A 25110-nucleotide genomic window follows, 5' to 3' on the forward strand; every position below is an offset into this window, starting at 1 on the left:
TAATAATAAAAATTCCCACAAAATTTTCCAATGCTAAATGTACAATTTCAATTAGTAATTTCACTATGTTCAGAATCTGTAATCCGTGCCATTAGTGCCGAAATCTGCGACTAACATCATCTTTCGCTGATATTTAGTCCAAAAGGACCCTTAGTTCTAATATACTGTAAACGGCTAACCAAAAATCTCATTAAAATTGAGCCGAACTGAACCGAAATTGTCAACTAACCTAACTGTATGTTTTCTCCAGTTCGGCTTTTAGAGCTTGCTTTGATATGTTGGAAATTTGGGCGGGCCTGGGTTTTTGCTCACCACCAGCAGGTTTTGGAGGTTTTGGTCTCCAAAGAGTTTCCTCCCCCTCATCCATTAGAAAAATGCCTTTCTTCTCTAACTCATCCCTCATTTGATCACTTTTTTCCCTGTCATTGTTTTTTCTTGCCATTGCTCTTTCCTCTATGAGACCCGAAAGTTCGCTCTCCGTTACTCCGGCCCTCTTCAACGCCTTCTGTTTAAGCTGCTGCAGAACCTGTCCCAACAGACAGATATATAATTTATTTACTGGTGATTCAATAGATAATAATGTATTCAGATGTTCAAGATCACTGCCAACGGACACGATAAATCTACCTCAGTGTAAGAATGATCCGAAAGCAGCCCCACGATATCCAGAACCGACCTCATTCCTTTCTCAGTTTCACTAAGGGATCGAACTAATGATAACTGCTGTGAGGAATTCTCTTGTCCATTTTCCTTTAGGGACTCCACTGCTAACAATTGTTGTTGTCGCTTTTCTTGGTCTTCCTTCTGCAACGAGGCGATAAACCATGAACTCCACTTGCATATTCTAAGTTACTTAGACACGCATTTATAGACGAAAGGAAATAGAAAACGTAATTGGAAGCTTAAAATGGATGAAGGAATTACCAGTAGCTTTCCTGCGGCATTTTTTATGAACTTCAAGGCTTCCTGGAAAGCACCTTTGGTAAGCAAATGGGAAGTCTTCAAATCATCCGACAACTTAGTTTCGAAATCATCACGCAGTTTATCGACATATGCTGTAGCATCAGGAGTAATCTCCTCGCTCTTGCCATCGTGTCCTACATCATCGTTTAGGCTTTCATCTCGAAACAATGAAAGGGCCTCCTCACAAGTCAGCAATGCCTATTTCAAGACCAAATAATGTCACTATGCAGGTATGCAAGTTCATAAGTTCATAGAAAGATAACAATGTCATTTCAATTATTGTGAGGATCAAATATGAAAAAGATACAAAAAAAGGCGAAATTTTAAGCCACACTCATACAGAATTTCATTTGACCCAACTTTTCTATCAAAAGCATAAAGTTTAGAGCGACTTAAATATCACATTCTCATCTGCCATTCAAATTGGTAGATATTGACTGTTATCTGACAAACAACTTAAAGTTTCCTGTCGTTTCATAATAAAACATAACAACGGTTCGAATTTAGTTTTAAAATCTTCTCTAACTGTAAACAGGAATCTGCGGTAAACTTAAATCTCACAAAAGTGATCAAACAAATGATAATAACAGTGCCAGGCAGAAAACCAACCAAGGGATGATGCTGGTTTTACATTGGAATGTTGATAAAAAGAGAATTACTTTTACCTGATAAATATTGAAAATGGAATCTGATGCGTTTTCCAGCTGTGTGATGGTGTAATTCAGTGGAGAGCGGTAATGGGCACTCATCAAAAAATATCTCAAAGCCAACGGATGATACTGTTCAGTAACCTATACAAATTTAACAATCTACTTTAAAATCGTTCACGAACGAGTTTAAAAATAATAATAATAATGATAAGAAAATGACCAACACAAGAAAAACAAGTTAACTTTATCAAAAAAAAAAAAAAAAGAAAAAGAAAGAAAAACAAGTTAATTGGATCATTAGTTCACCTGACGGATTGTGAAAAAGTTACCGAGTGACTTTGACATCTTGTCACCATTGTTCTCAACATGCCCATTGTGCATCCAGTAGCTAATTTTGCTTTCTTGGCAGGCAGCTGTACTCTGAGTGAGCTCGTTTTCATGGTGTGGGAATGCCAAATCAATTCCACCACCATGGATGTCAAACTTGGAGGTCAGATAGCAAGAACTCATTGCACTGCACTCTATGTGCCACCCCGGCCTTCCACGACCCCATGGGCTATCCCAACTCGGTTCACCAGGCTTTGAAGCCTGCAACAAATAATGAATGGTTCCATGAGCTAACACCCATTATTTAACCATAACTGGCCCATCCCTAACAAACGGAAAAATGAAAAACTTAATTAAAAACTCTACCTTCCATAATGCAAAGTCAGCAGGATGACTCTTTCTTAGGTCAACAGCAACACGCTCACCAGCTCTGTTATGTTCCCTTTTCTGCCCAGACAGTTGACCATAGTTCTCGAATTTCTCAACCGAAAAGAACACATCTCCTCCTTCAGCAACATATGCAAAGTCATTCTCGATGATCTGCAGAAAATAGTTCCATTAAGAGAAAAGAGCAACAGACATTTCAGACCATGATTCATGTGTGCAATAGTTAATGAAAAATAACCAAAGAGGTCTAAAACAAAAGATATTACAGGTTGGAATCAACAAAAAGAATCAACCTGTGCAATCATGTCTATGATCTGTTTCATGTGCTCAGTCACACATGGCTGGTGAGTAGGAGGAAGGCAATGCAGGGTCTCCATGTCAGCAAGATACTCCTTGCAAAATCTGCTACTTAAACTTAGTGGATCTTCACCGATCTCATTGGCTCGATTTATTATCTGCAAGAAATCAACCCACAAGAGAAACTCATTGATACTTGGAATATAGAATAGAAGATGCAAATTATCATGTATACATCTAAAATTGAAGCTTTAACATGTACATATTACAATTTCCCAATCAATTTCTCACCTTATCATCAATATCTGTGAAATTCCGCACATAAGTAACTTCATAACCTAAATGCTTTAGATACCTGCATAGTTTTGATTCAATTCAAAAGAACAACACCAACCGTATTAGTGTTAACATTACTCAATTCAAAATTGAGCTTTTAATTTGAAATCAGTTACTCTAACTCAGTCGAATTCAACAGAATTAAACAATTTCATTGTTCAGCCGCAGCTGGAGTGAATAGAAAGAGAAAAAAAAGGATCTGACCTGAAGAGGATGTCGAAGACCACGGCAGCACGTGCATGACCAATGTGGCTGAAATCATAGGCAGTGACACCGCAGACATACATACCAACCTTCCCAGGAACAAGAGGCTTGAATTCCTCAACTTTCTTGCTCATCGTATTGTATATTCTAAAACCTAACTTTTTCTTCTGCCCCTTCTTTCTCGTTTCTTTTCTTCTTTCCGCATCCATTGAAATAAGTTATAAGATGCTGTTTGGAATCCCTAATGGGTTTGCTGCAAATTACACGAATGCAATTTGAATGACACAAAGCAAATCAATGACAGAAAATCTAACCTAGACAAAGAAAAAAAAATCTGAACTTAAATAACAAATTTCATGGGTAAATTTCATCAATGGTCTACAACTTTTGACCTATTTCACAATTTGTATACAACCTTCAATTTGTCTCACTAATATGTATGAAATTATAGGTGACCTCCCACTCTAACTGTAGAGAGAGAAATTAAAGTGGGAGGTCACCTATAAGTTCGTACATATTAGTGGCAAATGTTGTATACCATTGATGAAATTTACCCCAAATTTCATCCAAACACAAATAAGAAAACGCAGTAAAAATCACATACCAAATCTCAACTTCAAATGTAAAATATGGAAACGGGAAAATAAAAAATGATTTTCAAAGCAATTTTCAACCTAATAAGAACCAAACCGACCGAATACCGAATTTACTAAAAGAATTAAACTAACACTGAACTGAATAGCATGTAAAATGGAAATAGAACCAAACCAAAAACCGAATTTAGTTAAAAATAAAAACCACAAATAAAAAATCACTATATTTCCTCAATTAATTTATCTCAATGACCAAGAAAACTTAAAATACTTTCACATTATACATATTTTGGGTTATTATCTCAACAAAAAAAGAAAATAAAAATAAACATCTAAAATAAAGTATGTACAGGGACAGATCAAGGATTTTCTACTAGTGGGTATATATGTAAAATAATAAATTTACAAGAATTAGTTTAACAATAACAAATGTGATATGTATATACAAAATCTATATGACAACTTTAAAGTCACTCGTTTAATGTGTATGACAACATTTGTGCAAAGCAACTCCTACCAATCACTGTCATAACTCAGATGAATCCAATTAGCAAATAATTCAAGATTGGACTTCAATTCCATTGAATATGACTTTCACAAAAAGGTTGTTAATGGAAAAGTTCAGTAGAGGGACTCTATGTTAGGAGCACCACTAAAAAGGAAATAACTCCGGTTATGTATATTTAAAATGGAAATAAGCAGGTTATGCTTAATAAGAACTTAGAAGAAAGGGCGAGAGAGGGAGGGATTGGGTTTAGCGTTTAGGGTAACTTACACCGGTCCACGGTCGAACCGGTCCATGGCCGGTTCACACCGGTTTTTAGAGCGTCGATCAAACCAGTCAAGTTCGGACCGGACAGCCAGCCGGTTCCCGGTCGAACCGGTCCGGTCCGGGCTTGATAACATTGGTATAAAACCTCTAAAAGGCCAAATCCAAATCTTAGCTCAAGAAAACTTCATCAATAATAAGAAACTTCTAAACAGAAAATTTAAATAACCTCTTATATCTACATTCATCTTATTGATAGTTTCCAAATTCTAATTCTGAACAAAACCAAGTTAATTATGATTTATGAAAGACAAATGAAACCAAATTCCAAAATCCAATTCTGAACCAAATGAAAGATAAATGAAGCCAAATTCCGAATTCCAATTCTGAACCAAATCAAATCAATTGTGGTTTATGAAAGACAAATGAAACCAAATAAATTATGGAAAACAAATTAAAAGAGAAAGTTAGAAACTAAGAAACTAACTTAGGGATTTGAAAGTCACTCTTCCACACTTCCGAGCGACGGTAAGAAACGGGGGCGAGGAACGGCTTCGATCAACAGTGGTGAGAATCCGGCAATGTGAAGATTGAAGAGAGGAAGGGGATTCGCTGCTGCTGTCGCCGATTTCTCAATGGAAATCGCAATTCGCACCTGTCACAGATAGAAGAACAGAGGGAAAGGGCGACAGAGGGAGTGTGTTTAGCGTTTAGGGTAACCTACACAACTCATTTTAACATCATCGACACTCAACTTCAAATTTTAACAATATGGACACTGAACTTTACATCTTTTGATATAAGTAACCACTCAATTTTAACTAACTCCTCAAAATGACAGTTAACGGCCTCAAAATAAAAATATTCAAAAATTAAAGTTATTCAGGACGGTGTGTACTATGAAACCACATTTTTATTTTCAAAAATCACATTTTTTTTAGAGTTTTCTCTCTCATCTCCTAACCAAACAAACACCTAAATAACTTCAAAATGAACATTTTCAAAAATCAAAATTCCTTAGAATATCACTAACTCTTCGATTTTTTTTATTTTGAGATTATTAACAGTCGTTTTGAGACGTTGAGTCGAATTTTATATTCAGATTCTAGCGGGTTTAGGCAAGACTTGGCGAAATATTAAATATACATGTTCCAGTTCATTTTTTGAATGTTGGTTTGAACAGATTGAACGGACTAACGAGGTTATGAACAAATCTAAATAAAATCGATCTTATATTTTTATGTTATGAATAAAATTTTATTATTTTATATGATAAGGATAAATCTACATTTTTCAAAAAATGTTTATCCTTATTTAACAAATCACCATTTTATAAATTAACGTGGATAACTCTCTCTCTCTAGTTAAGATTAAGAGATAAAATACTAAAATAATTTCAATTTTTTTTTGAGAAAGTATCAATTTAGTCTCAATATTTAAAATAGCTCCATTTTAAACTTACTAACATTTATGGAATGTCATAATTATAGTCATAGTTAATAAAACTTTTGATAAATTATTAATACCATTTTAGGAACATTGAGACATCAAGTTCCGTTCTATAGAAGTATAATCTATAATTTCACAAATATTGAACTGAAATGATGTTATTTAACGGCGCAGCTGTCGATGCGTGTAAGTAAATTCGTCGCGCCGGACATTCAGACATGGCTGCTGCTATGTTTGGAGGCCCTGCCGATAGCCAAGCAAAGCAGCTGGGCAACGATGCTCTGGAAACTATGATACCGCAGGAACAAATGGGTGCATGACAGAATTTGGATCCCCGATGATATTATCCTACGCCAGGTCCAGGAACTGCTCCATGTTGAGGAATTCACCGAGTCTGGAGCCTTGATAATCAAGTCCATGCCGGAAAAATCTCGAGTTACAAACCTTCGCCCTACAAGAGTTTGGTATCCTCCCCCAAGCGGCATTGTCAAAATTAACGGCGATGCCAAATTTGGGGAAAACGGCCTTGCGTGTAGGGTAGGTTTGATAGCTAGGGACTGTGCGGGACTAGTCATGGCTTCAGCAGGAATGCCTATTGAAAATTGCAGTTCGGTGGAAGAAGCGGAGTTGCAAGCCATACTTGAGGGTCTCTACCTGGTCCGAGATTGCTGTTTCAATAATATTATTATTGAATCTGATGCCAAAATAGTAATAGATTGTCTCCAAGCCAGGAAATTACCCAATTCTCGACTCCTTTTTCTCTATGATGACGTGATTCTGTGGAGCTCGATTTTCAATTCCTGTGTTTTTTCTTTTGTTCATAGGGAAGGCAATAAGGTAGCTCACTCACTAGCCAATTGGGTTACCCCTTTCACTAGCTCTATGGTGCTTATTGAGGATGTACCTCAATCAATTTGGAACTTAGTTTGTAACGATTCTTTATTCAATTCTGATTAATAAGAGCAGTTCTTCATTAAAAAAAAAACTAAATTGACACTTTTTTTTTTTAAGATTTTGAAACTATTTTAATATTTTATCCCTTCAAAATTATCATGGGATAATATATTTTTAAAATAAATAAAATAACCCCGTGCATGATTTGTGAAGTAACATCTCATGTCATCATTGAATATTAATTTTGTCAAGATATCATTAGTGAAAATTTCATAATGATTGAATTTGCAACATATTTTCTCTGTTATTACTATTATTATGGTCAAACTGATTAGGTTTAGTGCTGTGCTTATGGATAATGTTAGTAACTTTTGTGGTGTGTTTTGAAAACGTATTGCTATGTAAAGCTATTGGTATTCGAGAGACTTTCAGCTGGATTTAACTCGAGGGTTTGAATGGTATGGAATATGGAGTCAGATGCGTTATCAGTGATAAAGCATATTTATCAAATATACTTTCGTTCTGCTTATGGTTCAATTATAAAAGACTATAAAAGTTTTATTTTTAATATCAATAATTTTTTCTATCAAATTTATAAATTGTTTTGCGAATAAGGTGACTCATACTTTAATTAAGTTATCTCTTTTTTTTCTGAACTTTTAGAATGGTCTCTAGATGTGATTTTACATTATGTTGATTCCGTTTAATAAAACTTATTTTTCTTATTATTATAATAATAATAATTTATTAATATTATTAAGTTTAAAGTGGAAAAAATACCTAATTTCAGGACCCTTACCAATAATTAATCGTATAGTGGATCAATTTGACTTCCAAATTTAGCTAACCAGGATAAATACATTAAAAGGGAAAAAAACCTCTACATAAGGTTTATAAATTTTAACATTTTTAACAAATTAAGTTTTAAAAAAAAAAGACAAATTAAGTTACGTGTTAAAAATTAATTAACATAAAATTAAATACTATAAATTATATATTGATACATATCGATTTTAAATTAGAGGAGTGTATTGGATTATAGTTTGTGCTTATCGAGTCTTAAATTGAGTAATTAGAAATTTTATTAACACAAAAGTAAATGACTTTTATAGATGAACTTTTTATTGACTTTTGTATGTTTTATAAATTTGTTAACGAGTTCTATTCATTTGTGAGCTATTTTATAGACTTTTACTCAACTCACTTTTACAAAAATGGACTTTTAAATGGGTACCTATGGAATGAGAAATAAAGTTTGGAAATAAAGTTCATGCCTAGAATACGTACAATGTTAGTTAATTTAGTTGCTATCCCTACTCTTACTCTAACCAATTTAACTACACACTTTCTAGGGCTGTCAATTGGTTGGGGATTTCCCATCTCCGTTAGAGACCCGCCCCGTTGGGGACGGGGAATCCCCGTTTGAGACCCTCATGGGGTGGGGATGGTTTGTATTTCCTCCCTCACAGTCGGGGATGGGGGCGGGGATGGTTATAAGTGTCCCATCCCCGTCCCCGTCCCCGTCCCCATCCCCGACCCCGAAAGTCCCCATCGGGGATCCCCGACTAAATACCCGAATCAATAAAAAAATAAACTTAAAAAATATATAAGTGACCCATTCTAAAAATAAATTAAGAGCAGTACTAAGTAACTCTATTATGTCTCAAAATATATAAAAAGAAAACCCATATTATCTATTTTAGAGCTGCAATATAAAATTAAATTGTTTTTTATATGTAATTCGATGGTCGCACCTTCAACTGCAACAAACCCGAAATTAAATTGATTTTGAATTTTTTTGTAATCTATGTTTGTTTGAATTTACATAGACAAAATTATACGAATGCAGTTTCTGATTTGGAATATCTGTTCTTTTTTTTTTTTTTTGTATTTTAGTGATATGAATTTAAAAAAATTATGAACTTAAACGGGGACGGGGATTCCCCCCGGGGATGGGGATTTCCACGGGACGGGGATGGTAGCCAAATTTTCTCCATATGTTATTCGGGGACGGGGACGGGGAATCCCCGATTGACTAATGGTCGGGGATGGTTAAGGCAATCCCCGCCCCACCCCGCCCCGTTTACAGCCCTAACACTTTCGTAGCAACTAAATAAATTAAAAGGGAAGTTAATAGTTAGTGGTGGAAAGTTAGGAGTTATTTACAACTAAACAAAATCTCTTGAGTATTTTCTTTTGGCCCTTTTTGCCTTGGTTTTCGAGTTTTCCCAACTCGAAATGACAAATTCTTAGTTTTCTTTCTTTAGTTTGTCTATTCAAAGTCCGGTTTTTAGAGTTTTCATCGTTCGAAGTTCATAATTTTTTTTCTTCTTTTACACATTTTACCCAGATTTCTTTATAGCCTCATTTTGGTATTATAGTCTATTTTTGTCCAAAATTTCACCTTATTATTGTTTCCAATATCCTAAATGTAACATCCCTAAAATCCTAACATATGAGTCTTCCCACATTCATATATGTTTTCATGATTGAGTACATACATTTTAGATTCATCTCATTATCCGTAGAGGTTTCATATGTATAATGCGATTATCGTGCGATTAGTAGACGATTAGTGTGTCGTTAAAATGTAACGATTGGTTAATTGAGTTAGGACTTAAATGAATGAACAAACATGTCCTTAATTGATTAAATTAGACTTATGGAGGGCTGAAAATGAAGTTTGTGAGCAAGCACCTCACTAAGCATGAGGTGTCACCTATAGTTAAGACAAAATACACCTATTTGATTCAAAAAGATGTATATGACTCAATTCTTATCATTTGCTGCCCAAATTTTGACCATAGCTTCAGCAAACGTTCATCTTACATACTCTAAACCTCTCCAAAGAAACCTCTTCTAATTTCTTCCATTTTCAAGCCAAACAAGTCAAGTTAGGAAGCATACTAGGTGACAGACACAAATTGAAGGTTAATATGTTGTTTTAGTTTCTTTTCTATGAGTTTGAGATTCTGAAATACGTAGCTATGATGATAGAATTTGTTATGGATTAGTTATGATTGAGTTTATTGAGTTTTGGTGTTGTTTAAATTGGCTATAGGCTGTCTAAATGAAAGATATGTATCAAGTACCCTAAACAGAAATATAGGGTACTACTTTCAGTCATTTTGGAACATGTTTTTCATATTGATATTGTTCGAATTTGGAAATATATAAAGAATAAACTATGTTCATATATATGTTAAGCAACTCTCTGTAAAATATGGGACTTCAATTCAATATATAGATGAAGAAAACCTAGATGGGTCATGACTGGCTCGAAATGGGATGTCATGTGAGGCAGCCATGCTGATGTAGTATTTTGAGGACCTTAGGGTCAGAATTGGGGAAAGTTTATTTATACAAAAGTGTTCCTAACTACTTGAAGTATATGTCTGTAAAAGAATCTAGAAATCCATTGTGTTTATTATGAGCTAGGTTGAGTGAATTATGGTAGATGCATGTCATGTGATGATCTAAGACAAAAGGATTAGATTGCATGAACTTTGTGGAGTTAATGTTTTGTAAATCATATAGCATGCATTATTTTACATTTTTATTAAGTTTATGTTATGACTAATTGTATAAATGTTATGTGATATTAGGAGGACAAGGTGCAATTGAATGCACACCTGATCGTGTAAAATAGATCAAACTGAGTGTGACGGTAAGCATATTGCTTATATATGTGTGTGAATGTATTGTGGCTTGTGACTTGTTGAGTGTAGATGTGGTTGAATCTGATGTGAATGATGTGAATAATGTTTGAGTGTTTGTGGCACGTTGTGATAGATAAGAAAGTGATATGATTGAGTACGTTGCAGTGTTATGAGTTAATGTGGCATGTTGAGCCTTGTGCACATACTAGAACTGAATAATGGTTGGATTAGAAATGAATTTGTGCTTGCTTAGACGGATATGTGAAATGGTCCTAGTTGAGAGTGCTATCCGAATATTGTGAGCCGAAAGCACATGTGTTGAGATATATGAGTACGTGAGTTGAGTTTAACTCCTCCGTAGCACAGATGATTGTATTCCGAATTTAGTGAGTCGGGATACAGATTGGGTCCAATGACCATTTTATATATATTATCTAAGTATAGCAGGGCCCTTACTTACTAAAATAAGCATTACTATAATAAGTGTAACAAGTGAATATCTTTCCATTGAAAATTCTAACTTGGAAATGATGATATATTTTGATTTGTATTCTTTACATTACTTTTGTATACATATATGCACAATATGTTTATTGAGTATGCATCTCATCTCTTGCCAACAGATTTTTACAGGTTAGGTGGAGTTCTTCTTGTTTAAGGTCGCATCGGCAATGTCAGTCCATTATCGCCTAGGCATTTTGGAGTATTTTGATGTACTTTTGTTTTGTAAATCCTCTATGTAGGATAATGACTTAAACATGTAATATAAATTGTAAACGCTTTCTCTTATTTATAATATGTAAAGTTTATATGAGATTGAAGTTTATATGATTGAGACTGGAAAGTATGTCTGTAACTGATGTTGTGTGAGATATCATGTGATCCTAGTGAGGGGGGTGACACTAAATTTAATTCTAGGCTTTTGTTTCGCTCAATTCCGTGTCCAGAAACTCATTTTATACACGTTTTTGTGTCTTGATTTTCTGTTTCAGCTTTCAAAAATCTTTTCTATTTACTTTTCGTGACACCGAGTTAATTCAATCTAGAGTCATCCCTCTTTCTTTGTTTAACATCGTTTCGGTCTACATACTCGACATCCAATTCAAAATCATTTGTCAATCCCGATTCTAAACCTAAAATTCCCCAAGCATCCAATTTGTTCATCGTCAAATCAACATTAAACTTTCACATTCAAAGAGTTTATATCAACGACCGTTCGTTCAAAACGCTCCCACACTCGTAGAATCAAGGCCAACTTCAACTCAAGACTTGTCGAAGCTAGCCATTTATGATTTCAAATTGCTTTTGATTCTATTTATAGCATTTCAATTCTGTTATTTCATTTTCGCATTCTGGTAAACATCTATAATTGATTTAGCTATTTGTGTGATAGCCATGAATTGAATTCTAATTGCTTATATTTCATTAATTTCTTGTAATTAAACTACTACTATCAATAAAATTGACTTTTCCTCAAAATCATTGTGTCAATTTCGCATTTTATTTTTGGTAGCCATTATAATTCTAGTAAAGCTTCTATAGACACACTAGGAATTCAAGAGGGAGATTTTCTCAATCCTTGTGTTCCTCGCCAGTCGCTTTGTTTAGAAATCAAGTTATGCACGCATTTATTACGTAATCATCTAATTGGGAATTATTTTCTTAGCACGCACCCTCACTAAAATCCATATGTGACAAGGTTGAGATTAACAATATTTCAAAAATATCGCTAATATTTTTTGGCACGCCCAGTTGGAGATATTTCTTAAGCTTTGCCAAAAATTCTAAACCCCCTTTTCCTACAAGACATCCACAATTTTTTCCATACTCATTATCCCATTTTCACTATCACCAAATTTGATAGCTAACACTAACAACTTTTGACACACCTATTGGGACCTTTTTTTTAAGCTACCAAAAATTGCATCTACTCTCGTTTTTTCATGTCCATAATTTTTTTCTTAATTTACTTTAATCTAACCATTTTCCCCTTTCTTTACGGAGAACGTCATTTCAATGTCAATAGGCGTAAATCAATGAAATCATGGCGAGGACAACATACCAAGATGCAAGGAGGCTACAATACCGGTGTATTTTGGTGGCTTCGATCGGGATCGCCATTTTACAATAAATATAACAGTATCATAGGTACATTGATACACTGTTTTTAGATGCTACACTGATGGCTATATTCAATATATTCATACTGACGAAAATGATATCGACTGTGAGTGTTATGTTTATATTCATCCTACGTCATTTTATGGTGATCATAGACACCTGTATTGGGAGATGAGACAATAGGGTGTTATTTAGCTCGAACTGAGCTTGTGTCATGTCTTGCAAGAGTACAGATGAAAAAATTAGAAGTGAAGGAGGACACAACCATCCATTTATCATAAATTTATACAATTCATCAGATGACAAAATTGATAATTATCTTTCATTTTTCTATGCAAAAATACACGTAATGTTGATAGCTATGAACAATTTTACCTTTAACATCTACAATGATGCAATTTTTCTTTAAAGTTGACACCAAAAGCAAATTTACCGCTAATGCTGGCAAATTGGGTCAACTGAGAAATAATTTAACAAATTGTTTTTCTCATTCATGGATCGTGTCATCTACATTTCACGTATGCATCATTTTATCACTCATTAGTAATATATCACAATCATATGTATTAATGTGAAAAAAAAAATTATACTGTATTTTGTACGAATTTGATAAAAAAATTTAAATATTTCATCGAATTTAAATTAATCCTCAATTCTATTATTAAATCAAGAAAAATGTGAAATCTTTTTTTAAGAGCCAACTAATAGTAAATTGGTGCAGAATAATAAACAAAATATATGTATTTTACAATGATTTTTTAAATTGATCCAATTTACTAATGTTAGAGCAACCTTAGGGGTATGTAAAATTGTTCATGACTGTCAATGCTAAAAATATTTTTGCACCTTATAAAATTCAAATTTCGATGTAAAGTCTTTAAATTTTTGCATTTACTTATGTACAAATCTCTTATGAAAGAAGATAACCTGGAAATAACTATTATAATTCCAAAAATAGAAAATTCTAAGGTGTCGTTTGGTTCGCGGAATGGAATGTAATAGAATAGCTATTCCAAAGGAATAGAATAGCAAAGAATGGAATATAAATTTCGTAAGAATAACTATTCTTATGTTTGGTTGGTAGAATAAGATAGAGTGGAATAGATAATTTTTTTTATTCAAAAGACAACATTACCCTCAAATATAATTTCTTAGTTCTTTTAAAATTTTAATTATTACTATAAATTGTTCAAATATTAAATATATATTATTTTAAAAAATATATAAAAAACGAAAAAATGGAAAACATGAAAGATGGAAAAAACACGAAAAATAGAAAAAAACATTAAAAACAAAAAACAATAAAAACATGAAAAACGGAAAAATTGTAAGAACACGAAAAATAAGAGGTGTAAAACAGTAAAAATACAAAATGTAAAAGCAGAAAAAAAAGAAGAAAGAAAAGTGGAAAAGGGTGAAAACGAGAAAAACATATAAACGGGTTAATACAAAAAAAAGCGCAAAACATGAAAAAAAAAAACACAAAATGTACAAACGGTAAAACACAAAAAAATGTAGAGACGTGGAAAGCTATGAAAATGGAAAAATAAAAAAGAATATAGAAAAAATTCATGAAAACAAGAACATGCAAAAAAACATAAAAAAAAGCGTGAAAAGATGTGAAAAACACGAAAATGTAAAAAATGTTAAAAACACGAAAACCTGAAAAATATGAAAAACTTAAAAACGTGAAAATTTGTTTAAAACGCGAAAACGTGAAAACACAAAAAGCGGAAAAATTCAAAAATCACGAAAAGTAAAAAAAAACATTAAAAACAGAAAAACGTAAAAAAGGTGAAAAAACACGAAAATGTGAAAAAAAGAGAAAAACACGAAAATGTGAAAAATGTGTTTATAACGTTTTTTCATATTTTCATGTTTTTTGCATTTTTTTTTTCATATTTTTCGTGTTTTGCAAGTTTTCTTGTTTTTCGCATATGTTCATATTTTCGTATTTTTTGCGTTTTGTCACGTTTTCATGTTATTCATGTTATTGTATTTTTTTACATTTTTTCGCGCCTTCACGTTTTAGTTTTTTGGTTTTTTCTTTTTTCGTGTTTTTGTATTTTTCGAATTTGGTTACTTTTTCGTGTTATTCATGTTTTTTTCATATTTTTCACGTTTTCGTGTTTTGTTTGCGTTTTTCGTAATTTCATGTTTATCGCGTTTTCATGCATTGTCACGTTTTTGTGTTTTAGCATTTTTTGTGTTGTTCGTATTTTTCACGCTTTTGTATATTTCGTGTTTTGTCACTTTTTCGTGTTATTCTTGGTTTGTGTTTTTTCGTGTGTTTGTTTTTTTTTTTTTGCGTTTTCTTGTTCTTCGCGTTTGTTCACGTTTTTATGTGTTTCACGTTATTTTTGCATATTCTCGTGTTTGTAATGTTTTCACGTTTTTCATGTTTCATATTTTTCGTATTTTTATAGTTTTTAACGTTTTCGTCATTTTTCCATTTTTCACGTTTTTTATGATATAAATTATGGATTGGCCAAAATTTATAGGATTTGAAAAAGTGACTAGAGAGAAGATTGCAGATTTAATAGAGGATAATTTTGTAAATTATAAAAATACAATATTAGGAATAGGCTATTCCTAACCTAAATTGAAGAATAGATATTTCATAAAATCAAGGAATAGGGATTCCATGGAATAACTATTCCATCAAAAAAATTCAACCAAAGGTGGGAATAACTATTCTTTAGGAATAGTTATTCTATTCAATCTCTATTCCGCGAACCAAACGAGCCCTAAGAGTTAAAAAAATTAGGATTAAGGTGCAAAAATACCCCTAATGTTTTGGGTCATGAGCAATTTTACCCCTAACGTCTAAAATTGTGCAATTTTACCCCTAATGTTTGTAGCCAAGAGCAATTTTACCCCTAACGTTGATAAATTGGATCAATTTCAGACACTATTATAAAATACAGTCATTTTTTTCTTTATTTTGCACCAATTGCATATCAATTTGTTCTAAAAAATGATATAATGTTTTTTGTAATTTAATAATAAAATTGGAGATAAATATTTATAAATTCGGTGGATTTTTTGAATTTTTTGTCTATTTCGTACAAAAGACAGTATATTTTTAATATTTTTTTTCTTATTTTTTTCACATCCCAATATATGTTTGTGATTTATTTCTGATAAAATAACGCATGTGTGAAGTGTAGATGACAAGATTCATGACCGAGAAGACAGTTTGATGAATTATTTCTCAAATTGATCAATTTATCAATGTTAAGGGTAAGATTGCTCTTGGCTTCCAACATTAAAGATAAAGTTGCATCATTTTAGACGTTAGGAATAAAATCGCTCCTGATCCAAAACGTTATTAGTAAAATCTCTCGTGGGTTTGGGTACTCAAAATTTGGGTAAAGTAAAAGAAACCTGGTATTGGGTCTCCGCAGCCAAAGTTGTCTGTGCCCAATTTCCAAGTCTATGACTTTGATCCATTTTCTAATTCTAGAACTTTGGGCTTTATGTGTTTGACTTATTTATTGCTCTCCTCCTTCTCTAGCAAGTTTCATTTTATTGATATCCTCCTTCTGTAGCAAGTTTCATTTCCTCTTCTTTTATAATTCATCCATCTCTTTCTCTCTATTTGAATAATCAAGTTGAGGAGGACTGTTCTGTTCTGTTCTGTTCACTTCCAGGTCAATTCAAAATGAAGGTAAAATTCCCTCAATCCATTCTTATTTCTTTTCATTAATTCAACTATCTTCTCTTTCTGGGTATTTCTTTTTTTGTTTGTGGGTTTCTGCTTTAGTGTTTGGAAACTATGTTAGCACAAAAACTCCTCTTCGTTAACATGTCTGCTATATTTTAAAAATAATGTTTGGGGTTTCCATTAGCTTGAAAAAGCAACCGTCTTTTTTTCTGGGTTTTCTTCCATTCTCAAAATATGGGTTTGGAAGATGCCATGGATTGCATAAATTTTCTTCCTTTTTTACCTTTCAGTGTTCTTCATCGAAAAATTACATAATACTACTTTCAATTTGTACACAGTTAGTATTTGTTAGGGTAAATTACAGGTAAATTACAACCACGGATACTGAATTTTACACATTTTAACATTGTGGCCACTAACTTCAAATCTGATCATTAAACTTTACACTTTTTAACATTAATAGCTATTTAGCTTCATCTAACTTCTCAAAATATCTTTTAATAACCCCAAACTGAAAATATTCAAGAATTATAGTTACTCAAGTTCTTTAGAATGATATTTACTATGAAATGATATTTTTTATTTTTGAAAATCACTTTTTAGAGTTATTTTTTTCTCTAAAACTTAGCTTTCCCTCTTAACAAAATAAACACATCAATGATAAAATTTTAAAAATCTCACTAATATTTAGTAGTCATATATTAAGAATTGAAGTTTAATAACCACAATGTTAAAATGGATAAAGTTGAGTAACCATGGATGTAAGTTACCCGAACTTGTTAACACCTTTTCTCATTCAATTGAATTGATTAAATGTATTGATTGAATGTATTTTGTCGATATTGATGTGGTCACTTCCTTGAAATACGATAAATTGTTAGTTTATGACTGAGAATTTGAATACGGATTCTCCTCCTCTCTTTATTGGATCAGCAAAAAGTTTGGATTTTTATTGCTTTCTTGATTCATAACTTTTGTTTTGCAGAAAGTGGTATTGAAAGTGGACCTACACGATGACAAGGCCAAGCAAAAGGCCATGAAATCTGTTTCCACCCTTTCAGGTTTCTACCACTTCAAGCAAAAGGCCATGAAATCTGTTTCCACCCTTGTTTTACCTACGGTTTTGGTTTGCCATTTGTTGTTACTGTTTGCTGTTTTGGTTTACCTACTGTTTGCTGTTTGCTTTTTGAAAAAGTTGTTTTTCAAAAAAGCAGAGATTCTCTACTTTTGTAAAAAGCTGCTTTTCAGGTGTGAAAGGCAAACAGAAGATCATTAACCAAACACCTTTTCAGATTTAAAAGGCAAACAACAGATAACTAACCAAACACCTAAAACTCTCCCTTTTGAAATAAAAAGGCAAACAGAAGCGTGAAAAGTAGCAACCAAACGGGCCCTTAAATGTCACCACAAAGGAGTTTTGATTCATTTTCCTATATGAAATGCAGGAGTTGACTCAATTGCAATTGACATGAAGGATGGAAAATTAACAGTAATAGGAGGTGTTGATCCAGTAGTAGTGGTCGGAAAGTTGAGGAAATCCGGTTGGCAGACTGAACTTCTGACCGTCGGACCGGCAAAAGAAGAACCAAAGAAAGAAGAAGCAAAGAAAGAGGAAGGAAAGAAAGATGAAGGAAAGAAGAAAGAAGAAGAAAAGAAAAACAACAATAATAATATTCCAGTAATTCCAAATGATCAAATTGCAGAGCTTGTTAGAGCTTACAATTACTCCTATTATAATCCTCCTGTCACTCAATATTACCACCATGTCACTCCTGAAGACAACCCAAATGCCTGTGTTATTTGTTAATTATGGTTATTATATTACTTAATTATAGTTATTTAATTAATTAATTAATTACCAACTTTTGTTAAGTTTTTGCCCCATTTTAAATAACTCTTATATGGGTTTATTAGTTGGTGGCTTGAATTGTTCAAGTATATGTATATACAATTTATGGTGTTTAATACAATATATACAGGATGTGCATACAAGTTTAGTGAGAATTAATCATACTTTTCAATTCAAATTTATGATAATTTTTGCTAATGATATTATTCTTTAGATTTTTTTTTTTACTTTTATAATTTCTTTATTCAATAAATTCTACAATACTTTTTGGAGTAATTAGTTGATGAGAGTTAGTCTGAATAATAAGAAGTTGAATATGTGATTGTCAGGTTTGAGTTCGATTTCCCACTCTATCAAAATTTAGTCATTATTGATAGATGATTTGTAAATTTCACTTTAAATCCTAATCGAAGTCTATGATTATTTATTTAAAACAACTTTAATGTTGTTTCGACTTGTTTTTTCTTTTTAATTTGCTTAAACTAGCAATGGCGTATAAAATATGTGCACTGTTGCCTCGTAAAAATAAAAAATAAGTCCTGACAGTTTAAGCAAGTTGAATTGGTCATTAGAGATTTAGGTGCAATTTGGAATGTTTGAACAAATATTAAGCTACAAATCATGTTCAACCAAGAATCAATAATTTTTTTTTTATAATTTATTCAATTACTCGATTCGAAACTCGTTATAAACTTTTTAGATGGACTAGCTACCAATTAAAATTAACTTTCAATTATTTAATAAATAAATAATTAATTTTGAGATTAAAATTTTAAACATTAATTTTATATTCAATTGAAAAAAAATCCTAATCTAACTTAACCTTAGTACAAAATGAATGTAAGATTTAAAATAATTAAAATATTTTATTTGTATTTAGAAATAATATCATAAAGCCTTTTGATTTTGTAAGATAAAAAATAAAAATAAAGTTGTGCTTATTAGTCCTTGTGCGAGTGTCCAAGTAGTAAAATACAAGTTTGAGGTGTTGGATTAAGGGTAAATTACCATGTCCACTGAACTTTATCAATGTCCATTATCACCACTGAATTTTACACTTTAATATCGATAGCCATCCAACTTTAATTAACACTTCAAAATAACCGTTAATGACCTCAAAATGAAAATATTCAAAAATTAAAGTTGTTCAAAATAACATTTATCATTAAACCACATTTTTTATTTTCCAAAATCACATTGTTTGTGATGAGGACATCCGGTCCCTAAAGGTTGAACCGGAGTTGAAGGATGGGACCCGTAGAAAGCTAACCGAGAGGGAGGAAGAAAAGGGCGAAGAACAGAGCACGCGGGGCGTGCCCATTGGAACGCGAGGCGTGAAGGACTCGAAGTCGGGGGAACAACCCAAGAGGTCATACACGCGGGGCGTGTATGGCGAGGCGCGGGGCGTGGAACCAGCCTCCGATGAGAGTTCAGATCAGGAGGTCAAGTACGCGGGGCGTATGTCTCAAGACGCGGGGCGTATGTCTCAAGACGCGGGGCGTAAGAGTGCCCAACAAGAACCACCAAGTCCAGGGACACATCCACGCGGGGCGTGAGGGAGGCCACGCGGGGCGTACCTGGGTTGGGGAATACTTCCTCCCCAAGTTCTTATTGTTAAGGACAATATCTGCCACCTCTTATTTACTGTTTTGTCATTGAATTATTTACCATGTTGCCATTGAACTTATTTACCCTAATATCTATCCTTATGTATTTCTTATTTTACCCCTAGGGCTCCTTAGTTGTTGGTAACCCTAGGGGTGGTCTTTTAGTCTTTATCTTTTAATTAAGGGAAGTATATATTCTCCATCTTTTGTAATGTTGATTAACTTTTGATGAATATTATATTTTGAAGTCTCCATTGGAGCAAGGATTCATTCCTTTTGGGTTTATTCAACCTTCAAGTTAAGCTTGAGAAGTTTGTAATCTTTGTTGGTTTACGATTAAAACCTCCAGATCGATTTTATCTACATCATTTGGTATCAGAGCCGAGTCGTTTTCCTTGACCGGAGACTTCTTCTCGGAGATGGTTCAACCACGTATCACCACCGAAGCCATTGGAGCCAATGATCAAAGGTTTGAAGCCTTAGAAGCAAATATGAAGGCAATGAATGACAAGATGATGGAGTTTGAAGAGAAGTAAGAAGCGGGTAGAAGAGAAATGCAACTTGCTATGGAGAGACTTGTTCTTGAGATTCGGAATACCCACACTCAACCCACCGGAGACCTTCGCCGGAAAAATGAAGAGGCAATCCGGCCTCCACCGGATAGACACCCGACGCCACCTCCTTTGAGAAACCAAGCACCACAACGAGTGGACCCTCGGGTTCATAAGGTAAGGCATCCTAACACCATGGTCATTAGAAATGCCGATAGTGATAGTGACGACGACCTATTTGATGATTTCGACTTGAATAGGATTGCTAGAAACATGGGTATTAAGCATGATGTCGGTATTGGGAATGTTAGGCATGTGAATGATATGAATATGCATGATGTTGTTGGTCCCGTGCATGTGCGTGCCGGGAATTTGGATATTTTGAATGATGATGATGTAGGTGGTCATGGAAGGGGAAATTATGGAATGAATGATCCGTATGGGGGTCATGCTATTGATAGGGACGGATATAGAGACAGAATGAATGGGAGAGTGGAGTATGGAGGGGAACTTGACATTGAGGGGTTCCTTGATTGGCTGCTTGAGGTGGAGAGGTTCTTCGACTATGCGGGGATACCGGAAGATAGAAGAGTTCGGTTAGTGGCGTATAGGTTGAAAGGGGGAGCCTCGGTATGGTGGGATAATGTGAAGGAAGAGCGGAGAAGAGGAGGAAGGGAACCGATTAGGTCTTGGAGGAGGATGAAATCGATGATGAGAGAGCGGTTTTTACCACCCGACTACGAGCAGTATATCTATAGCTCCTACCGGAATTGCTCGCAAGGACCGAGGAGCGTGCACGAGTATACTTCGGAGTTCTCAAGGCTTTCAGCAAGAGCTAACTTGTCGGAAACCGAAAGCCAAAAGACTTCAAGGTATCTAGAGGGGCTACGGTATAATATTCAAGACAAAATTGGGACACAAATGGTAATCCGGATTCAAGATGCAAGGAACCTAGCTTTGAAGGTCGAGTCTCAACTGAATGTTAGGGCACGTGACGGATACCGGAGGCCGAGAATTGAGGAAGTTTGTGAAGAGAGGGAAGAGTCCAAAGAGGTGGGCAAGGATAAGAATGGTGCTAGTTCAAGTGGAACCAAGATCTTGAGCGGGGGAAAATCACCTAGCGGAGATGTGCGACCCTTTAGGACAGCCACCCTCCCTAAGGGCAACAACCCGTACACAAAACCGGCTCCGTTTAAGTGTTTCCGATGCAACGAACCGGGCCATCGTTCGAATGAGTGTCCAAGGAGGAGGAGCGCTAATATGGTTGAGCGATGTGATGATGGTGATTATGGAGGTAATGACGAGTTGTATTGTGAGCCCATTGATAGTGGATCATCCGGGGATGAGCGGAAGGTCCATGTAGTGAAGAGGGTACTGATGTCGGTTGAACAAGAGCATGACCCGAGGCACCAGTTGTTTAGGACTAGAGGTCTAATCCACGGGTTGAAATGTGAATTGATTGTTGATGGTGGAAGCCAAGAGAATATCCTTAGCAAGGCCGCTTTGAGCAAATTTGGCTTAGTGCCCGAGCCACACCCGAAGCCATACCGAGTGGGCTGGATCAAAGAGGGGGAGAAGCTTAATGTCACCCACCGGTGCAAGGTTCCTATCTCTATTGGGGCCTACCAAGATGAGGTTATGTGTGATGTGGCTGATATGGATGTGTATCACTTGCTTCTTGGGAGGCTTTGGCAATTCGACCGTGACGCCTCACATGCCGGACGGGACAACACGTACACCGTCTTCAAAGATGGGGTCAAGTATATTCTCATACCGTTGACGGGTCCTACAAAGGGAGAAAAGAAAGTGGCATTGACTGCGTATCCTAGCCGGGAACCGACGCCGCTAGGAGATACCGGCGTTGAGCAGCCCGTCGGATTGTTAGGTGTGGGTGAGCCGACCCGAGAGACGAGCATTGCTAGTGGGGAGAGCGGAGCATCAACCTTGGGGGTGAGTCATCCTTGTACTATCATTGAGTTGGGGTCCAACTCCTCTAAAGAAGGAGAGTATGATGAGGACATCCGGTCCCTAAAGGTTGAACCGGAGTTGAAGGATGGGACCCGTAGAAAGCTAACCGAGAGGGAGGAAGAAAATGGCGAAGAACAGAGCACGCGGGGCGTGCCCATTGGAACGCGAGGCGTGAAGGACTCGAAGTCGGGGGAACAACCCAAGAGGTCATACACGCGGGGCGTGTATGGCGAGGCGCGGGGCGTGGAACCAGCCTCCGATGAGAGTTCAGATCAGGAGGTCAAGTACGCGGGGCGTATGTCTCAAGACGCGGGGCGTAAGAGTGCCCAATAAAAACCACCAAGTCCAGGGACACATCCACGCGGGACGTGACGGAGGCCACGCGGGGCGTACCTGGGTTGGGGAATACTTCCTCCCCAAGTTCTTATTGTTAAGGACAATATCTGCCACCTCTTATTTACTGTTTTGCCATTGAACTATTTACCATGTTGCCATTGAACTTATTTACCCTAATATCTATCCTTATGTATTTCTTATTTTACCCCTAGGGCTCCTTAGTTGTTGGTAACCCTAGGGGTGGTCTTTTAGTCTTTATCTTTTAATTAAGGGGAGTATATATTCTCCATCTTTTGTAATGTTGATTAACTTTTGATGAATATTATATTTTGAAGCCTCCATTGGAGCAAGGATTCATTCATTTTGGGTTTATTCAACCTTCAAGTTAAGCTTGAGAAGTTTGTAATCTTTGTTGGTTTACGATTAAAACCTCCAGATCGATTTTATCTACATCAGTTTGGAGCTTTTTTTCTCTAAAAATTCACTATCTCCTAACCAAACAACACTTAAATACTCAAAACGAAAATTTTCAAGAATTAAAATTTCTTAAAATATCATTAACTCTTCGAATTTTTTATTTGAGGCCGTCAATGGTCGTTTTGAGACGTTGAGCAGTCATCAATATTAAAAGTATAAAGTTCAATGGTCATAATGTTAAAATGAGTAAAGTTCAGTGGCTATAGATATAATTTACCCGTTGGATTGAACATGAGTCTCTTCAGAATACCTCCATGCATAACAGGCTTTTGTTTAACTTTGGACATGTATTTCTTCAAAAAAAAAAAAAAAAAAAACAAAAAAACAAAACTTTGGACATGTAAATCTTTTTTCTTAGAATATGGGAATTTAATTAGTTTTTGTGGATAAAAAGGGAATATAGTGGATAAGAAGAAAAATAGAGTATTTTAAACATTTTTAAATTAATTAAAAAATTAAAAAATTGTGGTTGATATTGAAATCAAATCACCAACCCATCTGGGTGACATATATAATTGTGGCTTTACCTTATAATTCCGGATTGATGATGCTAACCAAATTTTGTATTTAGAGAAAATTAAAACCAAACCCACTATACTGATTAATTTTTAATTAATTTCATTTTATTCCGGTCACAACCATAGCTACCCTTAGTTATATAATAAAATATCAGCGACGGCTATATCTTTTAGTTTGTACAATAATTTATGGATGTTGTTATATTCAGTCCCAATTTCCCACCCCCAGTCCCGTGAAAGGACGAAAATACCCTTTCATAGGTTTTGGAGGTGAGAAACTATTTTTTTTGCCTTTCCGTCACGCGGGCGTGTGGCTATCACGCCCGACCACACGGTGGGGTCGTGATAGCCACACGCCCGCGTGTCGGGAGGGCAAAAAAAATTAGTCCTTTAATCCGATTAAACCCGTAAAATACCTGTTACCTGCTCAAACTACACAATTGTACTTAAAACCTATAATTACCATACAATTTTAACTAAAATCGGTAACAATAATATAAGTTCATGAATAAATATTATTAATTACAGCATATAAACTAATATAATCTAGTCCAAGCCGCTCTCCTTTCAGCGTATATATTGTCCAAGTGACGAATGCTCGGATCACGAAATGTATGCCATTGGGTGGCAATGGGAGGCACTGGAAATCCAGGTCTTAAATAAAGACGTATGTAGTGATGATAACTCCCCAATGACAAATCACAATCTCTCGCTCCGGTGCTCTTCCATCGTCCGAACGCATCGACAGTATAGTGCAACATCCTAACTGTGATGTAGTAAAAAGGAATATTACTGCATTCAATACAGATGCAGCAGCATATACGTCATCCGGACTCACCATCCAGTGGGACTCACCACACCCCGCTCATGTCCATCTAATACGCGTGAGGGCAGCATCGAATCCGTTCCAGAACACTGACGCATACAAATCACGGTGTGCCCGCACCTCATTCTCTATAAGCACTCTAATCAGCTTCCACTCCTCTTGATTATTTGTGATGGCATCGGCTAAAACACGAAATCCACAGTTACCATCTGCTACAATATCATGGTATCCAGTAATAAATGGTACGATGAGTCCTTGAACCCGATGTAAATGGTGGTAACCGGCGATATCCGCATCAAATCCGGCTGAAAATATTAATATATGAAGTTCGTGAGCGATAATATATTTACTTTAACATTAACATATATATTACTAAAATAAAATATACCCGACATCTCGTTGTTATGTACAAATGAGGATGAGGATCAGCCTTGACTACGACTACTCCTCGAAGGAGAGGACCGTGCACGACCTCGTGGTTCCTGATTGTACTTCCATGCACTCGGATTCCGCTTCGTTGATGAATTCCCCTTTGGTCTACCACTAACAGTGTCTTTGACCTCAGGTTCTTTGTAGCTACTTTGATCCGGGTTTATTTAATCATGAATGTACATCGATATGCTACGCACCATTGAAGGATCTAATTTTTCAACCTTTTCCAC

At 35.1% G+C, this 25110-nt stretch overlaps 2 protein-coding genes across 2 annotated transcripts; one reads left to right on the forward strand and one right to left on the reverse strand.

Moving 5' to 3' along the window:
- Positions 1-5240, reverse strand: LOC136210860 (cysteine--tRNA ligase 2, cytoplasmic-like). Its single transcript, XM_066002279.1, has 10 exons — positions 5014-5240; positions 3165-3417; positions 2916-2979; positions 2621-2782; positions 2307-2480; positions 1920-2201; positions 1629-1754; positions 925-1161; positions 628-804; positions 1-526 (listed from the first exon to the last, which is right to left on the reverse strand). The coding sequence occupies exons 2-10, from the start codon at positions 3371-3373 to the stop codon at positions 230-232; spliced, it is 1728 nt and encodes a 575-aa protein (XP_065858351.1). The 5' UTR covers positions 3374-3417; positions 5014-5240; the 3' UTR covers positions 1-229.
- Positions 5241-16141: 10901 nt separating this feature from the next.
- Positions 16142-18320, forward strand: LOC136210861 (heavy metal-associated isoprenylated plant protein 39). Its single transcript, XM_066002280.1, has 3 exons — positions 16142-16319; positions 17302-17377; positions 17762-18320. Exons 1-3 carry the CDS (start codon positions 16314-16316, stop codon positions 18121-18123), a joined length of 444 nt encoding a protein of 147 aa, XP_065858352.1. The 5' UTR covers positions 16142-16313; the 3' UTR covers positions 18124-18320.
- Positions 18321-25110: the final 6790 nt, after the last annotated feature.

This window comes from Euphorbia lathyris, chromosome 1 (genome assembly GCF_963576675.1).
Source record: "Euphorbia lathyris chromosome 1, ddEupLath1.1, whole genome shotgun sequence".
Classification (NCBI taxonomy): Eukaryota; Viridiplantae; Streptophyta; class Magnoliopsida; order Malpighiales; family Euphorbiaceae; genus Euphorbia; species Euphorbia lathyris.

What these genes read in the sequence shown, in the direction of transcription:
- LOC136210860 (XM_066002279.1), bottom strand. Translation starts at nt 3,373, where the DNA reads ATGGATGCGGAAAGAAGAAAAGAAACGAGAAAGAAGGGGCAGAAGAAA. An exon ending in TCATAGACATGATTGCACAG is followed by an intron (nt 2,481 to 2,620) that starts GTTGATTCTTTT and finishes TATTTTCTGCAG; the next exon opens with ATCATCGAGAATGACTTTGC. An exon ending in CTGACTTTGCATTATGGAAG is followed by an intron (nt 2,202 to 2,306) that starts GTAGAGTTTTTA and finishes TATTTGTTGCAG; the next exon opens with GCTTCAAAGCCTGGTGAACC.
- LOC136210861 (XM_066002280.1), top strand. An exon ending in ATCTGTTTCCACCCTTTCAG is followed by an intron (nt 17,378 to 17,761) that starts GTTTCTACCACT and finishes TATGAAATGCAG; the next exon opens with GAGTTGACTCAATTGCAATT.